At 48.5% G+C, this 20,631-nt stretch overlaps 8 protein-coding genes across 8 annotated transcripts; 6 read left to right on the top strand and 2 right to left on the bottom strand.

The window, feature by feature from the left end:
- Nucleotides 1–468: 468 nt before the first annotated feature.
- Nucleotides 469–1,704, top strand: N7455_005777 (uncharacterized protein; the record flags this gene model as incomplete). The annotated part of the gene is made up of 3 exons (XM_065605120.1): nt 469–525; nt 657–1,010; nt 1,078–1,704. The coding sequence occupies 3 exons, from the start codon at nt 469–471 to the stop codon at nt 1,702–1,704; spliced, it is 1,038 nt and encodes a 345-aa protein (XP_065462020.1).
- Nucleotides 1,705–2,231: 527 nt separating this feature from the next.
- On the top strand, nt 2,232–5,246 carry N7455_005776 (putative pH signal transduction protein PalA; the record flags this gene model as incomplete). The annotated part of the gene is made up of 7 exons (XM_040959555.2): nt 2,232–2,239; nt 2,320–2,557; nt 2,628–2,682; nt 2,767–3,661; nt 3,723–4,297; nt 4,351–4,753; nt 4,826–5,246. The coding sequence occupies 7 exons, from the start codon at nt 2,232–2,234 to the stop codon at nt 5,244–5,246; spliced, it is 2,595 nt and encodes an 864-aa protein (XP_040810031.2).
- Nucleotides 5,247–5,268: 22 nt separating this feature from the next.
- N7455_005775 (uncharacterized protein) lies at nt 5,269–7,164 on the bottom strand (the record flags this gene model as incomplete). Its single annotated transcript, XM_040959496.2, has 3 exons — nt 5,269–5,307; nt 5,821–6,249; nt 6,337–7,164. 3 exons carry the CDS (start codon nt 7,162–7,164, stop codon nt 5,269–5,271), a joined length of 1,296 nt encoding a protein of 431 aa, XP_040810019.2.
- A 1,425-nt stretch (nt 7,165–8,589) lies between these two features.
- N7455_005774 (uncharacterized protein) lies at nt 8,590–10,164 on the top strand (the record flags this gene model as incomplete). The annotated part of the gene is made up of 1 exon (XM_040959513.2): nt 8,590–10,164. One exon carries the CDS (start codon nt 8,590–8,592, stop codon nt 10,162–10,164), a length of 1,575 nt encoding a protein of 524 aa, XP_040810045.2.
- Nucleotides 10,165–10,685: 521 nt separating this feature from the next.
- On the top strand, nt 10,686–14,923 carry N7455_005773 (FAD dependent oxidoreductase superfamily; the record flags this gene model as incomplete). Its single annotated transcript, XM_040959499.2, has 5 exons — nt 10,686–11,748; nt 11,810–12,224; nt 12,281–12,593; nt 12,661–13,154; nt 13,471–14,923. 5 exons carry the CDS (start codon nt 10,686–10,688, stop codon nt 14,921–14,923), a joined length of 3,738 nt encoding a protein of 1,245 aa, XP_040810021.2.
- A 378-nt stretch (nt 14,924–15,301) lies between these two features.
- On the bottom strand, nt 15,302–16,191 carry N7455_005772 (uncharacterized protein; the record flags this gene model as incomplete). The annotated part of the gene is made up of 2 exons (XM_040959556.2): nt 15,302–15,578; nt 15,641–16,191. The coding sequence occupies 2 exons, from the start codon at nt 16,189–16,191 to the stop codon at nt 15,302–15,304; spliced, it is 828 nt and encodes a 275-aa protein (XP_040809987.2).
- A 716-nt stretch (nt 16,192–16,907) lies between these two features.
- On the top strand, nt 16,908–18,701 carry N7455_005771 (uncharacterized protein; the record flags this gene model as incomplete). The annotated part of the gene is made up of 3 exons (XM_040959515.2): nt 16,908–17,537; nt 17,600–17,864; nt 17,926–18,701. The coding sequence occupies 3 exons, from the start codon at nt 16,908–16,910 to the stop codon at nt 18,699–18,701; spliced, it is 1,671 nt and encodes a 556-aa protein (XP_040810038.2).
- Nucleotides 18,702–19,525: 824 nt separating this feature from the next.
- N7455_005770 (putative 2-haloalkanoic acid dehalogenase) lies at nt 19,526–20,348 on the top strand (the record flags this gene model as incomplete). Its single annotated transcript, XM_040959547.2, has 2 exons — nt 19,526–20,157; nt 20,225–20,348. 2 exons carry the CDS (start codon nt 19,526–19,528, stop codon nt 20,346–20,348), a joined length of 756 nt encoding a protein of 251 aa, XP_040810023.2.
- Between the last annotated feature and the right edge of the window lie 283 nt (nt 20,349–20,631).

The raw sequence follows: 20,631 nt of genomic DNA, 5'->3' as shown, positions 1-20,631 counted from the left end.
TAAGATATCTCACGTGGGTCTTCATTCAAACTCGAAAATAGCTCAATTACTAGGAAGACTAGCTCCATTCACTATTAAATTGAGTAAACTATTACCGCTGGGTTCCCACGTGGTGGTGCTTGGTTTGATACAGGGGCACAGGTAATCAGATATATTATCCACTCAGTCACAACCTTATACTGATTACGACGCCGCCAAGACCCTGCATAAATAGTGCTACGACGCTCTGGAATGACATTGCCGTAACATTCATTGGATACATAATCCTTGCCGAGATTTATTAAAGGAAAATCTCTAGCGAGTGGGACGGAGCCAAGGCAAACTTGAAGTTACGGTGCCGTAGGGCTACGCGTCGTTTTAGTGTCTATAGAAAGCTGCATCTACATCGTATAAAGGGCGAAGATGATCCTATTCTACGGTATCGGTTCACTCACTTCGCTCTTTTTCTTCATTCTATAAGTTAACATCATGCAGCTTTCTCATCTTCTTTGGGCTGCCGGCCTGACTGCCCTCTGTGTTTCTGGTGTAAGAGTACTATGGCAGCATATAAACTGAAATCATTAGACCGTTTCTAAAAATCATTTTTCTCAGGCTCCTCAATCAAGCATTTGTTAAAGTTCTTTTTAGCCCACCCGGAGGTTGTCGATCACTCTCAGGTTGCGCACAACCGCACGCATCACGTTGGTACCCGATCTACCGCCTGCGCAGCGAAGCTCCAGACCCGATGCGAAGCCACTCTTAGGAGACGCCAAGCGCACTTTGCGAAGCGTCAAGTCGCTCGTGGTCTTTCTAGCAGCCACTCCCTAAACGTGCGCAATGTGTTTGATACCATCCAAAAAACCACTTGCGTCCTCGCTCCTGAGACCGTCTGGGGTCTTTATGGCATTGACGGCGAGCTTCACCGTCACGACGTTTGCGAAGCTCAAGCTGGAGTAGATCTATACCTCGATATTGGTGTTATCGATGTCGAGACCTGCGAACCTCTCCCTGATGCTTGGTTGTCTATCTGGGTATGTACGGGATAAAACAGCATGTTAGCATCTATAAAGACCGAGCACTAATTGATTTCTCTGGTAGGCTTCTAATGCCACTGGAAACTATGCTGGATTCACGGGTATTGATCCGGATACAGCCTCTACCCTGGACGGCTGGACCACCCGCACTGACGGCACCACGGATGACAAGACATTCCTCCGTGGTATCTCCCGGACCGATTCAGCTGGCATGACTGAGTTACTGACGATATTCCCGGGCTACTACATCTCCCGCACTACCCACATTCATCTCACCGTTCAAACCAACGTGACGGGCAAGGATACCAGCTACAGCGATGCTGGTGTACAACACCTGGGCCAGCTGTTCTTTGACGAGAATCTCATCAACTCGGTCTATCAGCTCTCCCCATACAAGGCTCATATTTCGACTTTGAACCGTACCACCAACTCCGAGGACACGCTTTACTCCAGTGCCAATGGAGACGGGTACTCCGCCGTAGTCGATGTCTCCAAGTTGGGCGATTCTCTCGCCGATGGTCTTGTGGGATACATCACTATTGGTGTCAACCGCTCTGCCACTCCGGCTGAGACTACTGGTGGCAGTGTCAATGATGTTGGCGCTCTGCCTACTGTGACTCCGACCCTTGGTGCTCAGGCTGCTGCTTACGCCCTTGATGCCTCTGAGGGCTACTTTGAGAAGAAGCGCTAAGTTGCTTACATGTTAATTGTAGAATTCTGTCTTCTTGTTGTATCCCCTTGGCTCTTGCGATTGGATATATACATATAGAGCGCGATTGTTATTTATCAGATGACGGTTGGTAAATATGGAGCCATATTTAACGATTTTGCAAGATAGAGAACTGCCACTGAGAATAATGGGCTTTGTTTTGGGCTTCGCTTTTGCTCTAGATCTCTAGGCTTCACCTATTTCAAGCTATGTCGCTCAGCCATGCATTTTCGAGGATCAAGACACTAGCCGTCACAGAATAAATGGCCATGTAGGGCCTATATCATTGGGGTATGACCCAGCTGAGTCTTATCTCACTATTTTATAGCCTCTTTTAATTCAGAACAGTTAGCTTTCCGTCAATTCTTCGATTTTAATGAGGTGTAACTGTACATTATTAGGAAGGGCTCAGCTGATGCCTCAGGCCACCGAACGTCATTCCGTTGCCCGGTGGGGTTGAACTTCCCGTCAAAACAAACGGAGTCTTCCAAACCCCGCCTCGAGCGACAATGGCGTCGTGAGTACTCCCAGCAGTATGCGAGAAGTTACGAGAAGAGAGGAACCCTACTGACTTGTTATTCTGTTTCATTCATTTAGTAATATCCTTCAGCTCCCGTTCCGGCGCTCCCATAATGTCTCGCTTTCCGAAGCAATCACCCAGTACATCTCTTCCAAATATGACCAGCGCCCGGATATGTTCGCTGAAGATCTGATGATCATTGATCGTCTACGATCTGAGGCTGTAAATGTCCAGGAACCGCATTTTAGTGGTGTCAGCCGCTTGGTCGCGTATGCGGCTCAGCTGAAATGGCTGAGTGGAAAGTTCCCAATTGATGTGCGCCGTTATTTCTAGGTCCTGGTTCCTTTATTTAGCATTGGAGGCTGATGGTCGGTGTGCGATATAGGTTGGAGTGGAATTTTCGTGGTATCCCGCTTTTGGCTTTAATGCTTCTCGGCCAGGTGAGTTGGTTTCCTGGGGTCATATCCTCCGCATGGGTCCGATTTGGTGAATATAAGACTAATAAGAATACACATGGCATTTAGTCTCACAAAATAACTTGCGCTTCGAACTAGCGAATGTCTTATTCAATCTCGCCGCACTATACTCCCAGCTTGCATATGCCACCAACCGGACTACCGCAGATGGACTCAAGCAGGCGTGTAATTACCTCTGCTCGGCTGCTGGAGTCTTGAGCCATCTTCGCGCCGATATCATCCCAGAACTTCGAACGTCGCCGCCCGAGGACATGGACGAAATGACACTGCAGAGTTTGGAACTTCTTTTGCTCGGACAGGGCCAGGAGTGCTTCTGGCAGAAAGCTGTCAAGGATGGACTGAAAGATGTCTCTATTGCTAAATTGGCAGCAAAGGTGTCCGACTTCTACGGCGACGCGGGTGACTTGGCTGTCAAGTCTAATGCAATCAGCACGGATTGGATCCACCACATGACTGCAAAGCATCACCACTTTGCAGCCGCAGCTCAGTTCCGACAGGCGCTTGACTGCCTGGAGAAACGCAAGTATGGAGAAGAGGTTGCTCGGCTGCGCGATTGCTTGGTCTGTGTTGGCGAAGGGCTGAAAGAGCAGCGGTGGATCAATCGGACTGTACTGGGTGACTTGACTGGATTGAAGAGCCGTGTCGCGGAAGACCTCAAGCGCGCCGAGAAGGATAATGATATGATCTATATCAACCCTGTGCCGCCCAAGTCTGAGCTCAAGTCTATCGAGCGCGCCAGCATGGTTCTTGCCAAAGCACCTTCACAAGTTACGGACGCGATTTCTATGCTTGGTGATAATGGACCGTTGGGCCAGCCGCTTTTCTCGAAGTTGGTCCCATATGCAGTTCACATTGCCGCCAGTATTTACACGGATCGTCGGGACCGACTGGTCAATGATACTCTCATCGGAGAGCTGGAGTCCATGACCGACAAGTTGCGAGAGTATGTATTCAAATGCAGTTCCAAAATTCCCAAGGGAAACCCCACTAACATCAGGTTCAAGCTTGCTTTCTTCCCTCAATTTACCAGGGTCGTTGCAAGCGCTCGAAAAACCATTAGGTCTCCCCCCGATGCTTGTGTCACATGCAGAGGAAATGCGCCAACAAGATGGCCTGAATCGCCTGCACCGGTCTATCGAAGATACCGCCAGAGTCAAAGGCAATGATCTGGCTGTGTATAACGAAGGCGTTGAGCTTCTCTCGGCTGAGAAGGCCGAGGACCTTGCAGCCCGTCATAAATACGGTACCGACCGCTGGACCCGCGGGACCTCAGAATCCGCCGCGCCTAAGCTCTACAAGAGTTTGACCGAAATCGAGGGCTATTTCACCTCCGCCCAGGGCAGCGATGACCTCGTCCAGCGCAAGCTGCGGGATTCACGGTCTGTCTTCATTGTTCTCACTGGCACGAATCGGGACTTGGAATCCTTCGTGCCTAGCAGCCGGAGGGTTGTGATTCCACCAGAGGTGGAGCGCGAGGCTAACCGGTTGCGCGGTTGTTTGAGCGAGGTCACCCGAATGGAGAATCGGCGGAGGCGGCGAATTCAAGCATTGAAGGACAAAGCTCGTGCGGATGATATTCGTAGGTGTTTTGCTTCTTCTTGGTCTTGAAATCTACTAATGTATTGCATCTAGACCCGGCACTTTTGACACAGACAGCTCGACTGGAGCGGGAATTCCCCATGCAGCCTATCCAGGCAAGCCAGTTCGAGGATTTGTTTGAAGACCAGCTGAAGCTATATGATTCGGATCGTGAGATGCTCGCCCAGGAGCGGAGAGAGCAAGATCATCTTTCGGACCAGGTCCGAGAAGCTAACCGGGCATTTACTGGGTCTCATAAGGGTGACGCATCGACAAAGGAACGAGAAGAGGCACTTCAGGACCTGGAAAATGGATACTTGAAGTATAAGGAGATCATTTCCAACCTCGATGTCGGGCGAAAGTTTTACAATGATCTTGCAAAAATTGTAGCTCGATTCCGCGACGACGCAAAGGCTTTTGTCCACCAGCGTCGGATGGAAGCAAGCCAGCTGGAAGTGTATGTGTTGTCGCCCCTTACCAAACTAACGGATTATCCCGAGGTCGCTGACATGGATTTTCGTGGATCTAGAGATATCTCCAATGCCACAGCGATGGCCTCACTGCACATTTCTCAGCCACACCTGCGCCAACAACCCCAGGAATCAGGTCGGATCCATCACCCTCCCTCTGCCTACTCAGCTGCCCAGCCCGCCCAGGCGCCATCACAGCCCCCTCCACCCGTTCATAACGTACGGCCAGCTGAAACATCACCCCCTCTCACGGCACCACAACCAGTGCGCGCACCCGTAGCCCCGCCCTCAGTTTCTACGCCGAGCATGCCAGGGGGTATGCCGGGTATGTGGGCCCCAGAAATGGGGATTCGATTCGGATCCGCCGCTGCCCCTCCGAATGGTACTCCCAGCACAGGAGCTGGACCAGCCCCGAGCCAGCCCACTCGTGCCCCTCAATCGGGAACCTGGGATCCTAGCAAAGGATTGCGCTTCTCTTGATTAGGTTGTGAGAAAAAACCGTTTAAATCTCCTTTTGTAGATTCCACCTTCGCACATAGCTCTGGAGTTTTGTTAGATGTTTATATTGTTTTGGTCATGATTTACAGCGCGAGCAATGAGGCGCGAGCATAGCATTGACTGAGTATATAATTTCTGCAAATTGAATTTGCAGACGACCCAGAATTGCAGACGACCCATTGGAATGGATTATGTATGTGATTGGTGTTGATCGAATCTCGGCTCAATTATACATTATCATTAGTATATCCAAATAATATATCGTAGTTCGTAGTATGGTACATATAATCGTATGAACTAAGACATGGCAAGTCCGCAGAAGTAATAGTCGAACAGAGAACAACACATAAAATTGAATCGTCATGGTACATGGCACAACATGGCCATGACGGATGAAATGGACTAAGCAAAAATTGCTGTCCAAACTCGTTAAACAGGAAAGTCAATGCGTGGCAAGGCGAAATATCAGCCTAATTCGCCTCACTGATGCACCCACAGGAACAAGAAGCCACATGGGCATTTAGCGAGCCCCATTAGCCTCCACAGGGATACCCACAGCATCAATGGCATGCCGGGATTTCCCATTGGGCAATGCACTGCCATTCAACGAAGCATGGCCATTAACCCCCCCAACAGCCTTGAGTTCATCTTGCTCAATTTCAGACTCATCCGGCTCGGAGCGATCGTCCTTTTTCTCCCCGGTCACGAGGAACTTGAAAGCGCTGCGCAACAGACAATACAACCAAAAGAGATTGAGAGCCTGCAGTAAAGCCAGCAGTGCGAAAGTGATGATGTTTGAGATCCAGCACTTATACTGTTGGGTCTCCCAGTTGAGCTCGTAGGGCCCGACGGTTCGGAACTCGGTTAGAATGGAGTAAAGGACCCGAAGATTCAGCACGTGGCGGAGATATACCCACGCGCCGATCGAGGTTGCGTAGAAGGGGATCATTATGTCCGGGGCTATGTAATGGAGAGATTTTGAAACCTGAGGAAATTGTAAATAGATGCCTTGGATACTGTGGGTTGTGTCGAAACCAGAAGAATTGGTTTAGGCAGGAGATATGCGACTTACGGCAAGGAAGAAATCACTAATATCATGCGTGATATAAACAGCAATGCCCATATAGGTAAAGTGAAAGCGATAGCTGAGCGCAATAAGCGCCAATGTCACAATATGATGCGCAACAAGCTCCATGAAGTCCTTCCGTCGCTTCTCCATCCCCAGCAGCATAACGATAGCCTGCTGCGCCCAATACGCCGCCTCGAACAAGTAATAAAATTTGAACTCAGCCGCATGGGTCCTATGCGGGAAGAGTTCGTACATGCCACGCGTGTTGAAGTACCAAACCGGTGTCTGGCGCATGACATACAACCCCGCGGGACCGAGGAATCCAAAGTAGATCGCCGTGTACATCTGCTCCATGAAGCGGGCCTGCTTTCCCCGAGACTTGATGCGCGAGACTGCTAGCGGGCGGATAATTTCTTGCATGATGAATTCGCGCGTGAAGGATAGCACAATCACGTAGAATGACACGAATGCTATGTCCCACAGACCCTTGCCATACTGTATGGGGGCATTTGGGTCGCTATTCAGGGATTCCTCTTTGTAGGAGAGGAATATAAAATGAGAGATTGGGTTTGACTCGGTCGGGTTGAGCGCGTATAGTGAGAGGAAGGCTAGCACGAGACCTAGCGGAATCGTCCACGTGTGCTTACGCGCGAAATCCCTGCAACGACCAAGAACAGAGCCCTGTTTTTTGTGCTTCGGGGTTGAATTTGGTGCGCTTGTATGACCATTCCCAATTGATTTGGTTTGGGAGCCATTGATATTTCTGTGTCTAAGGTTGTCTTTCGTTGGCGTTTGGTTGGTCCCGTTCAGGGGTAATGAACGGGGGGTCATGTTTGGTAGTTTGGAGGTGAGGTTGAGATGAAGAATACGGAGTAGAAAGTGTTAAGGTATATATCAACCAACATAATAAAATAGCCTTATAAAAGAGGCTAGTCAAGCTACTAATTAAACGTGAAGCCCTTTTTCCCAATAAAGCGTTGAATCTTCCTCATTCGGCTAGCTAGTCGTATTCGGATAGCTCGGGGTCCGACCCCAACGCCAAAGAACATTTCCTCTTTCATAGTGGAACTTGGTATGGAGTACGGAGTAAACCAGAAGCATTTACTTAGTCTCTGTTTCTGCTTATATTTATGAAACTACCGAGTTGACTCTTCACGACTGTCCACTGTCCACTTCATCTGTGGGGCTGTCGCACAGCCCGGACTTGCCCCAGATTGCTCTTTTTCAGATCGTCGGTGCTTTAAATGAACTAAGTTCATTGTACGGAGTAGCTAATACTGGGCTGGTCGTAGTCTAGCAACATAGTCACTGATTACACTCTCGCCGATGAATGCTCCAAGTCGTCGTCTTCCACGTCGAGTCGGAGGAGCCTCGCTTCCTCTGATCAGATTAGGAGCTTGACCTGATAGGCACGAATAAAACTCCTTGGAGCGCTCTACCGAATTTAGTATGACAGGTACAAAATAGTTCATTATAGAGCGGTAATTTAAAATGGCGTAGCGGATTTATTTCTCAGGATACAAGTCGCAGGAGTGTGGATGGTTCTACATGCCGTGCAATACATTGGTTTGGTTTTATGCCGAATATTTTAGCGTCCCAGCACAGATCCATAACTATTAGGATTCTCTATGTAGAGTATCTGGATTTGGTTTTTCATATGGGCATCACAGCATAGGTCCCTACCATTCCCTTCGTTCAGCCTTTGAGTGAAACCCTTCTTCAACTGCTCGGGGCCATATGAAACCATTATCATCTATTGGCTGATTTAGCCAGGGAAATATGCTACTGAATGTTAGGTATCTCTAAGATTACCAATATTTCCTACACTGACGCGGTGGTCCAATTTATATATTGTTGTAACAGGGTAAGGACTTAGTGTGGTCATAAACTTATGTCTGAACTGTGGACTATCTATCATGAGGTAGAGTACATTTGATCGATGAACACTACCTCATCGCTTGGTAAAATAATGGACAGCAGAGATGGACTCGAAAAAAAAAACATGCTATGCCACTTGAAGCGATATCTGTGCCAAGAGTGGTTATATGACGATCAATTGGCATTTTATGCATGCCATCCCAAATATGGCTACTGCACACCAGTTGCGTGGGTCCTACTGCATTCGCCGAAGAAATACCGAGGTAAAACGAAGCTATATAAGCAAGCCTAACATCGCCTCTAGTTGACTAGTGTACCCCTTTTATACTAGTCTTTCGGTTTTCATTCACTGCCAATTGGAAAGACAATCAATCAGCCATGGATGCGAACCAAGAGGAACTGGACCAGTTCCAGTTGTCACTTCCACTGGGTGGTATCGAGGTAGCCGTCCGACGATCGACAAATAGAAGCCCACCCTATTTCTGGGGTGAGGAAATGGCCCAGGAGCCCAGCTTCCCAATCCATAGGGGATACGCAGAGGCACGCAGCATCATCGAAGATGGCAGATTGGAGCTACTGGACGATCTTTCAAACACTGCCATACGTTATATTACACGACTATTTGAGTGCCTCGACTCACCCAACGAAGGATTGCAGAAAGGTCTTGTGGAGATGCATCTCTCCGAGGATCTGCAGAAATGGCGAAAGGAGCAGCATGATTCTGGGCACATCTTGCCCAGCAAAGGTCATGGCCTCGCACCAGCCTCGGAGAAGGTGGTCCAGCTTTTGGGTGCAGAGAAATGGCCGAAAGCCCTGACCACCACCAACGCGTTATTTGGGTGCGGAATGACGAACCTGTTGATCGGGGCATATGATGCTGAAACTTTCTATTCCAATTGTTGTGCCGACATGGCTTTCTACTATGAGCACGGTTATCACAAAGTCTTTCCAGAGTTCGAAAACGTGATCAAGTGGGCGATTGGTGATCACCATGCATTGCATACTCCAGGCGGTGCCGAAAGGAGGGCCGCTGTCGAGATTGGCATGAAGTACATAAAGATGAAAGTTGCTCTAGAAGAGGCACACAAATCAGAATTGGCTAATAGAATGGCGACGCTGGACAGACGAGAGGCTCAAATCATATGCACCCTCGAGAGCAGCTTGGTGGGTATGGCCAAAGAGGCCATGGTGCGTGGTTTTGATCGCGATGCAGTGATGAGCGACCTGGTCTTTAGCAACCCCGGGACAGACGTTATCGATGTGGGATCTGATTTATTCAACTCGGAGTTGCTGAACTCCTTCCTAAACACGGCCGACATGACTTCGACAGGAATAGTCACGGAGGAAGCGCTACGGACGGTGTATGACGCATACGCCCATACGGGCTGCAGGATGCTATGTGAACGCTGGATGGAACCTATGGCGCGCATGTGCGCGGCACTGTTCACATGGCATATCCTGAACGACAGACACCGATTCCTGCGACGTGCTCTGCTTGGCTATTCCAAGGTGCGAAAGACGGTAAAAGAACCGCGTGAGGCGGATTTTGACGAAGCCTTCGACCCTGAGCTGCGCACTACTGGGTTCAGCAGACCGTTGCAAGGGGCTTGTAATGGCGGCGACCCCTGTGATCAAGTAGACGGGCACCTACGCGCATACGATGAAAATGATGGCTTACTGGCTGAGCTTTGGCTGTGTCTCAGTACCAAACCAATGCAATATGTGACTAAGGGTACCGTGGATCCGGGAATAGAGGATGACTTGTCCGAGAGACTCCAGCTAGCTATGGCGCGGGCGTACTCACTCGGATTTGTGGATGAGATGGCATGGCTAATTGCCCACGCTGGACATCATGCCTGGCAGGTGAATCGCCTGTATGAAGCTGCTATGTATGGCAGTCTCCTAGACGATGGTGGCCTGCGGGGTAAGCTTGATAGGCAAGATTACCGGTAAGCTTACCAACTGTGGGGTTCAAATCTGCAAGGAAGATTTCAAAGTTTTTCGGGGCTCGGTTTGTATTCCTCGGTATACAACATATGTACACAGATGACAAAATATTAGAGTCCACCTTTTAAGAGACAATAGGGCTTCGCGCTTCACTTTTTCCCGGAAGATATAAGTCTACTATATGTATTGGCTTTGTACGCAGAGCCATACCACAATTAATACGCGACTTTGGGATGGGACTGTGTGGAAAGCCGCTGTATTAATACGCATTCCGGTAATATTGGTAATATTGACTGGGTACGATGATTGGCTCCTGAAGATATCAATCTCCCTATCGGCTTGCGATAGAGCATCGTACTTAATTCACCCATTGGCCCTTACTGGGTAATCTCCTCTACTATCATGTTCATTCTGCCGTTTGTACGATAGTTGTGCTTTAACGTTATCTCTTCAGAAATGTCTGACATTTTGCCTCGACCACCGAGCTAGTAAACAATAAGGGGGAACTACGCTTGTGAGGAGACAAGATGCACGCAGAACCAAGAAAACGCCATAATGGCCAACCGCAAGCCTGTGAACCATGTCGCAAGGCCAAGATTCGCTGTGACCATGCAAGTCCGAAGTGTTCGCGTTGTGTCCTGCGCAGCTTGAACTGCATTTATCACCCTGCTCCTATGACCAAACGCCGCCCTCCGACCTCCCACACACCTATACACTTCGACTCAAGCCTGCCCGCGGACTTGCTGGCGACTCAAAATGTCTCCAGCACCTTCCACATTCCTAGTGAACCTTCGGTCGGGGCAGCGATCTCTCTCCCTCCTGCTGATCCGAGCCCCGCTGCGAGTTCGGGGGTAACAGCCCGTTCGAGCGCATCAAAACGGAATATGTTATTCCAAGAGCAGTTGGGCCAACACGAGACAACTCGCTTCTCTGCTGTCTTTGTTGAAAACCAAGATAGCTTTGGCGCAGTGATGGCCGATGCCACGAACTCCGACTACCACGAGTTAGACCGAGAGCCTGATGTAATGGCCAGGTCTCGCGTGGATTTGGCTGTGAGAACACTGCTCAACTTCCCCTCTGTTCGTACATGTGACATGCTCCTGACAGGAATTCACCATATCTATGATGTATGGCTGTCGCCAACCATGATCCAGCAATGCTTGAAACAAGTATGGACGGAATACGCCAGTGAGCTAGGTGAGCCCCGGACGCGGGAATCAGTGTTGAGAGTGGCAAATGATCTGTTTATCAACCACAAAAGGCCTCACTCAACACCCGACTGCGATTACGCAGGCAATTCTGACCATGCTTCCTGGATAAACTGGTTTGGTGGACCTCATCTACGATGGGAAATGATCGGGATTCTTTTCAGCTGGGCTGGAATTGCATTCAGATGCAAACAAGAGTGGGACCCAGTATTTGACCTACCCGAGCAGCATGGACGGAATCGCAACACTGCGGCAGAGAAGATGAGAGAGTGTGCTGCTGCCTGTGTAAGGCTTTGCGAAGGGAACTTTGAAATCAGTGATACCATGGTTATTTGCATGAAGAATAGCACCAGACTGCAAAGCATCATCATCAGTGATGAGAGTGAGTCACAAAACATTAGGACCAACCCTGGCATTATAGACTAGAGCTCATTTCATCATAGGTGACCGCGTACGAGTCGATTATGGGACTGTCCGCAGTGCTTTTATAAGTGCAGGATTGCATCGCCTTGCTCATTCGAAGGAAATTACGCCATTTTCTCAACACCGAGCATCACTCGCTTCGTCGATGTATTACCATGACAAATGTCATAGTTTGTTCAATGCGCGACCGCCTATGCTTAGTAGCCATTACTGTCAATGTCCTCTCCCACTTGATTTATGCGAGGAAGATGTATATGGGGGCCGAGAGCGACTGGCTGTGGCCATTGCAAAGCTTGACTCTAATGGCTGGAACACCAATGGTCACATATACACAACAACCTGGCTTCGAGCACTGACGATGCTTAGTCCTATCCGGGAAGGAATCTTGGAACTAACTCTTAGTGTCAATTCGAATTTTACCAAACCACAGGTAGAGTGCGTTATTTGGAAGCAATATTGCATACACTTTGCTAACTTCAACCATTTTGCAGAGACCTACAAGTCCAGCTGGGAAAGATAGTTGCTTCATATCCTCCGCACATTCAGTACCAGGGGAGCTCTGAGTGGCACCCTCAGTCAAGCTCACGATTCCATGAACAGAGTGCCCAGGAAGCCTATATTATCACCCGCATACAACTTGATGTATTGCAATGCCAGTTCCTTCTCCAGCGTCTACTTGTATCACGGCAATTCAGTGGTGGCCAAGACTTGTTCGATATCGCTCAAGAGACAATGTCTGTTATCATATCTCTCTGGCTTAACCGCGATCAGCTACATGAATTCCACCATGCCTTTGACTGGATTGTAAGTCGATGGCGAGCTTAGCCGGTTATCTGGATCGAGAGTACAATAAAAACTAATGTTCATTTAGGCGGTATCATACGGAATGCCCTGTGCCGGGATTTTATGTGTCGAGCTTCTCCGAGCAAGTAATCTAGTACCACCTGCCACGCAAAGCGAGCTTTCATCGACGACCCGCGGTCACGACTGTGTTAGATTCTCGCGGTCGGAAGTCATCCAAAATCTGGTTCTGTTCAGAGCCTTACTTGACTGGATACGGCCTACGGATAACAACGCGCAACTTAGCAAGAAGTTCAAGACGGTTTTACAGAGAATCATTGACGCTGTATTCGATTCTTTGGGGTCGTCGTGTGGCATGCAAACACAAGAGATGCCGAGCGAACAGCAGTCCCAGAGACACTATGGTCCGCAAGACCAACAGTCCCCAGGACAGAATCTACCCGCTGCGACGGGCAGAGAGTGTGACATTGATCCTGAGATGAACGCATTCAATGATATGGATTGGCTGAACACCGTTGATTGGACTCAGAATGGTTGGCTTGAACAAAGTAATCCACCTTTTCCGTATTAAGCAATCTCACTGGGCCGGTGTTTTCAATCTCTCGGTCCTGAATACACCAAAGGGCCATTTTACCACGCCTTGCTAATTGTCCCAACTGATAAGATAGCCCGGAGTGGGTTCGGAGTGCTTTTTGATCTGTCGGAGTGGGCTACCCCGTGCGCAACAGGGGTTGCGGGGTCGATAAGGGCCGGTCACGGTGTTACACGGCGTGGATCAGTCGTTGAATACCGATAAATTGGAGTTCGTTTTCATCCTCATCGAACGAAAATCAAGGACTGAAACCACGGCCATTACTTAAACGCCGAAGCCGTCGAATAGTCTAACTCGTCAACTTGGGGAAGTTCTCCGAGATCAAACAGCAACAGTCAATCCCACTCCGATGACCATGTCTCCAAACAACACATCCAGTATACCCCGACAGCCTGTCGAAAATGCAACTGTGCCGTTTTGGCACCGAGACATTCACGAACTGCATGATCATCGAACCACAGAGGAGCTTCCAGTGTCGAGCGACGTCGTCATCATAGGCGCCGGCTATGCAGGAATTAGCACAGCGTACCACTTGACCAAAGGAGAGGCCAGTGACAAGAAACTCTCTATCACAATACTGGAAGCACGGGGTGTCTGTTCGGGCGCGACAGGACGCAATGGTGGCCACCTAAGACCTGACATGTACACCCCTATGACCAGGCTCATCGACCGAGCAGGAGTTGAACGCGCCTTGGAAGTGACTGAATTTGAAATCGCACATGTCCACGCCATAAAGTCCTTGGTCGAAAAGGAGAAAATCGACTGCGACTTTAGCCTCACAAGGTCTATCGATGTATGGACCAACGGGGAAACGGCCCAGAAGGCTACGGATATGTACGACACATTGATATCTCGTAACCTTGACTACATGAAGGATGTCTTCTTTGTGCTTGGCAAGGATGCGGAGGGTATCTCGGGTGTCAAAGGTGCCAAAGCTTGCGCTTCTTTCACGGCGGCAACCCTGTGGCCGTACAAATTGATTCTCCATCTGACTGCCTCAATTCTCAAGACTGGGCTGGTCAATCTCCAGGCTCATACCCCGGTGACGTCCGTCAGTCGGCAACCTTCGGGCAGCTTTATCGTTACGACTCCACGAGGCACGACAGTCGCTCGGAAAGTCGTGTATGCGAATAATGCCTATATCTCGGGTCTTCTGCCACAGTACCGCGAAGCCATCGTTCCCTGCAAAGGACTCTGCACTCATATTTCAGTTCCTGAGAGTACGAGAGCGCCTCTTCTGAACAACTCCTACATAGTCCGTGAAGAGGACAACGTTGTTTCATACCTCATCCCCCGTGCCGACGGTAGCATTGTCGTCGGTGGAGCCAACTTGCGATACCATCCTGTACTGAGTTCATGGTACGACAATGTGGACGATTCAATTCTCATCGAGGAAGTCAAAAACCATTACGAAGGTTATATGCAACGGCATTTCAAAGGCTGGGAAGACAGCGGGGCCCAAGTGGATAAAGTCTGGACTGGGGTCATGGGGTACAGCTGGGATTCCCAGCCTCACATTGGCGCCGTGCCTGGGGAGGATGGCCAGTTTGTACTTGCGGGCTTCAATGGCCATGGAATGCCTCAGGCGTATTTGTCTGCGCTTGGGGTTGCTAAGATGGTTCAGAATGGGATCGGGTTTGAAGATACTGGTGTTCCGAGATTGTTCGAAACGACAAAGGAGAGGTTAGAAGCGGCAAGGAACGGTCCCTTTGGGGGTGATATACTCGGCCTCAAAAGGTGAGATATATTTATTGAACATTGAAGAATCAAAGGCGGAACTACGCAGCTGGGCCCTTCCGAGTGTTATCTAGAAGTCTTGTATCCCTAACAAAGGCTTCCTTCTCTAGGATATATCGCAGTGTAGTGATTGCCTGTAGAGTATCGTATTAGTGACCCCGATTAATTTACTCTATTGCACCGAGTCCGTGATATGAGCACACAAAAGCGGCTCCGCTCGTCCTGTGCCTAGTTATAAGTATCATAATCAAGTCAAGTAGGGAAACCATCCAGTTAGGCTCTCATCTTCCATATTACCTATCTACAGGTTTACTATATATGTCTTAAAATGTTGGATGATATTTTCATTGGGCTATGTCAGGTTTCCAATACAATTCATCACTTAATCGACGTCGGTGCCTAAGCTGATTCCCTCATACTTCATGAAATTCCGTTTCTCCTCCTCTAGCCTTGCTAGGATGGCCGGGTAGGCATCTGTACCGAGCAATATTCTCAAGGGCGGGTCTTCCATCACGGCTAAATCGTAAAAGGCTTTTGCGGCCTTCCGGGGATCACCAGGCTGAGTCCCATGGCGGGCCATCATCAAGCCTTTAGCATCGAGGTGATCATATTCTGGATGGCGTTCGGTAAAAGCCATCGACCGACCAGCCCAATCAGTTCTAATACGAAAATGTTAAATCAGAGACAAAAGCAAATTTCACTAGAGATTCACCCAACTCACCTGAAACCCCCTGGTTCGACACAGGTAAACTTGATGCCCCATTCAGGCTTCACTTCCTTGGAAATAGACTCCGTAAACCCTTCAACCGCCCATTTGCTCGCGGCGTACAGACTGAAGCATGCAACTCCGCGTTGTCCACCCACGCTGGTAACCTGCTGGATGACACCACCGCTGGGCTTTTGTGTTCTCATGGTAGACATTGATTCCCGCGTAACATTAACGAGACCGAAGAAATTGACCTCCATTTGCATCCGGATCTGTTCTTCGGTGTATTCCTCGAAGCATCCTGTGAGGCCGTAGCCCGCGTTGTTCACGACAACATCAATTCTCCCGAAGCGCTTGATTGCCTCGGCAAAAGCTGCCTTGATCGATTCAGTATCGGTCACATCGAGCTTCGAGGTCATATAGTTGTTCTCGGTCGTGTTATCGAATTTCAAGACCGCAGGAGTACGTGCGGTCGCAATAGCAATATCTCCACGACTCAAAATCTCTTGGATCAGATCATGGCCGAAGCCGCTTGAAGTCCCCGTGACTAGGAAGACTTTGGGCATGATATTCAGTTGCTTCGGACAGTTTTTGCTGGAGCTCGGTGATAGGGTCTGTTGATTGGACAACTGAAATGTATGAAGTGATGCCTTCAGCTTGTAATGCTTGTGTTAATAGACGAAGAGAATGTGAAATACTATATAGAAACGCCCTCAAACATCTCTAATTTCTATATAGAATACATTTTCCGAGTACTCAGTGTTAGTACTTTGGTTCTTCGTACTCCGAGCTGTCTGTTCGCAAGTCCGTACAGCTTATCTATCGGAGCTGCTATCTCACGGAGTGGATTTCGCGGACTTGCATGTTTGCGGAGTCGATCTGCACCCCATTTATCACCCGCGTGCTGCTATCTCGCATCCCCCAGTCAACCTTGGTCAAAGATACATATGTCTGCCGATTGGGTGCTTGCCATCTTGTATCTTCACCCGTCTACCAATCAAGGTCCCATCTCTTCCCGCTCTAACTGTTTTTAAATGATACTAAAGGCCACGCCTGGTGTTAGTTCTAAAATCGCGTTACCCGCATAGCTTGACTATACAGATAAACAATCGGTGGCTTGGCAGGATGACCTCAGAGCGATATGGTCACTAACGAAGTTGGCTATAAGTTCAAGCTAAATTGTCTCCGGAGATACGTCGCAGTCTGCGCTACCTAGGAACGACCGCCCAATATTTTCAATAACCTTTCTTTTCCCCAAGAGAGAACATCCAAGTCAATCGAGATGTCCACGATCAAGACCTTCCATGGCAACGAGGACTCCCCCGATACATCCCATGAATTCACCAAAGATGTCAAGACCACAATACAAGACCCAGAGTCCCCTGTTCAACCAGAAGATGAATATGTTGGAGACTTCGAAGAAATTTCGACTGTCAGACAAGGCCTTCATCAGAGACACATTCAAATGATCGCTCTGGCCGGTACTATCGGAACAGGCCTCTTCCTCAGTTCTGGTCGAGCAATTTCGCGTTCTGGTCCCCTGGGTGCCTTTCTAGGATACTTAGTCATGGGCTGTGTTGCTGGCACCGTAACTCTTGCGATAGGCGAGATGGGCACACTTGTTCCTTTGACTGGTGGAATAGTCCGCTACGCGGAATATTTTGTTGACCCGGCACTAGCGTTTGCCAACGGTTACAATGTGGTATATTCTTACCTTGTGTCCATCCCCGCAGAGATTGTGGCCGCTGCTGTACTAGTGCAGTTCTGGTCTGACCTCAATAGTGCGATTTGGATCACTGTTTTTGGGTTGCTTATGTTGTGTACTGCTCTTCTCTTTGTGAGAGTATATGGAGAGCTTGAATTCGCTTTTTCCATGATGAAGATATTGCTGATCATTGGAGTCAATATAATGGTAAGCTCAGCTTGACTCCTACCAGATTTATGAGATTTCAGGTACTAATACTCATAAATCAGGCTCTTGTGATCACCTGTGGTGGCGGGCCTGACCATAAAACCATCGGGTTTGAATACTGGCGCAATCCTGGACCTTTCGTTCAGTATCTTGGGATCGGTGGCGCCCTTGGTCGCTTCCTCGGTGTTTGGACATCTCTGAATAATGCCCTTTACGCCTATTCGGGGATTGAAACAATTACTGTCGCTGCCGCAGAGACAAAATCGCCAAGACAGGCTATTCCACAAGCTGCGAAGCGGATTTTCATTCGTATATTGGTTTTCTATGGTATGTTGACTCTAAAAGAGAACAAAACGCCCCTTTATCAAATCTGACCTCTTCCTTTCAGTCATCTCCATCTTCATGGTCAGCCTTGTGGTCCCCTCCAATGAGCCTAGACTCAGTAATTCTAGTGGGACAGCTTCTGAGTCTCCCTTTGTGATTGCAGCTACTCTGGCTGGAATTAAGGTAGTGCCATCAATTATAAATGCTGTCATTATCACGTCGGCATGGTCTTCAGGCAACTCGAACATGCTCAGCGGGACCAGAGTGTTGGTCGGGCTGGCGATGAACGGTCAAGCCCCAAAGTTCTTCACTCGACTTAACCGATTTTCGGCCCCATTCATCGCAATTTCGCTCTACGGTCTATTCATGTGTCTGGGATACATGTCGCTCTCCTCGAGTGCCAGCACCGTGTTTAGTTGGCTACAAGACCTTGTCTCTATCACAACTCTGACCAACTGGATGACTATCCTGATCACCTATCTTCGTTTCTACTACGGCTGTAAGAAACAAGGAATCTCTCGGAAGTCTCTACCGTGGGCGACGCCGCTGCAGCCATATATCAGCTGGGCCTCGCTTTTCATGCTCACCATCCTGCTCATCACGGGCGGGTACTCGACTTTCATCAAAGGAAATTGGGAGGACGAAACATTTGTCTCCTCGTATATTAATATTCCTCTTTTCCTCATCTTCTATTTTGGGTACAAGTTTATTCGAAAGACAAAGATCGTCCCCTTGGAAGATATCCCCATTCAACCCTTTATCGATATTGCCAATCGGAATCCAGAGCCTGAGGCAAAGCCAAAGAAAGGTCTTCGCAGGCTGAACATTTTATGGAACTGAGGGTGGATTACTGTATTTATGAGATCTGTTGACTTGCTAGTGGAGTTGCATAGTCTTCAGCATCACTTTTACCTGACTTTGGGGGGTGCATTATGATAATAACTGGATATATCTTAAGTAATTCTATGTGTTGAGTTACTAGATATTGATCTATAGAGTGCATATAATGAGAGGTTGTTTGTACACCAATCAGTATATTATGGAATGGAAGTGTGAATCATCTAAGTCTCTAAGCATGAAAAATTGAATGTAAATACCTTCTAACCCCTATATTGCTGTGCGTCCCGATGCATTGGGGTCAATTTCCTGGAACGTCCTCAACCCTTGCATTTTGGCGTATACATACACCATGGATGCTACTTGAAGAATCCACCTAATCAAATTTAATAGCCAAGATGCTTTCAGATCCCTCCATACTCGGTTCTCGGCACGGAGTCTGTACTAAAATAGCATGTGTGAAATCAACAAATATAACCCCCAAGGTGAGCTCCGGACGGAGTGGGTCTAGTCCGAAGATAGCTGATTGCCGGATATGGTTAGTCCCGGAGTGCTCACACCGCCACTCTTCACGCGTCCTGGAGCTCACATGTACGGAGTGAACCTCATTCCTATCTTGATTCGAGGGCGGAATGGATCAAGGGCGGGATGTAGATTATCGGATAGCGCTGTGCCGCAATCAGACAACGATTCCAATGGACTTGGCTTGGTGAACCGCTTTGAATAAATGACCGTGTTACGGCCCAGATCAAAATGCATCCCAAGAATCCTTTCAGTCTGCCAGTTCAATTTCATTCAATCATCAGTCTAAATATTATATCCACAACATGATTTGCCCCAAGAAGCACGCTGTTTTCGATGTGGTCGGCACATGCGTGTCATTCGACTACTTTCTTGACACCATCGAACATGTTCTCGGCCCAAGACTGCGAGCACATGGAGTATCGGCCAAAATATTCGGTTTCGCATGGATGCAAGCTGCGGAGCTCGAATCTCTAATGCTCCACATGTCAAAGCGGAGCGTGCCATACAAAGAAGTCTTCAAGGCACTCTTTTACCGCGTCTTATATATGTCCGGGATCGAAAATCCGAGGTCGTTCGCCACCGACGAGGAAAGAGACATATGTCACGATGCGTATTCGAAGCTGGAACTCCGCCCGGACTGCCGCGCCATGATGGAAAAATTGAGGAATAATGGTTTCACCATCTGGTGCTTGACCACGGGCGACACAGAACGAGTCGGCGGCTACTTCAAGCGCGCCGGATTTGAAATGCCCGCCGAGAACCTTGTCAGTTGCCATCAGTTCATGAAGTATGAATCCGCATTGGAGTCACCGCTTGCTATGGTCAAGCCTTCCATGGGGTCTTACCAGCCCATGCTGGAGAAGTTCGCTGCCGAAGATCAAAAGTGGTTCGTGGCGGCGCATATGTGGGATGTGAGCGCGGCTGTTAAAGCTGGGTAGGTTTTGCTGTTTCTCAAACGGAATGAGGAAGATCGCCTGGCTAACTTATTTTGAAACAATCAGCTTCCGTGGTGCTTACTGCTCGATCTATGAGAAGGAATCGTGCATTGAGATCTTCGACACTCAGATGGATGTCATGGCCGACAATTTGCTCGAAATGGCTGACAAGATGATTCAAGTGGCATGAAGTTCTACCTGTACTCTTGAAATTCAAGAAACACTTTCGATTCTAGTTGCTCCATATATCAATAGCTCAGCATAATAATTACATCTAATGATTTCAAGTGAGGGGCGGTTCATCCTGTGACTTTCATAATATCGTATTTCCTAGTGCGACGTCAAGTTTAAACAATAGCAATTAACTTATAGGGGCATTTCCTCCGAATTACTACTACAACTGACATGAGAAATGTTACAAGCTGCCTAACTATATGTATTTACAAAGTTGGTTATATATATTTCGTAGGTCT

Source organism: Penicillium solitum, assembly GCF_028829755.1.
Source record: "Penicillium solitum strain IBT 25940 chromosome Unknown utg000003l_segment0_segment0, whole genome shotgun sequence".
Taxonomy (NCBI): Eukaryota; Fungi; Ascomycota; class Eurotiomycetes; order Eurotiales; family Aspergillaceae; genus Penicillium; species Penicillium solitum.
The sequence above is the reverse complement of the archived record's forward strand: the minus strand, read 5'-3'. Positions and strand labels throughout refer to the sequence as shown.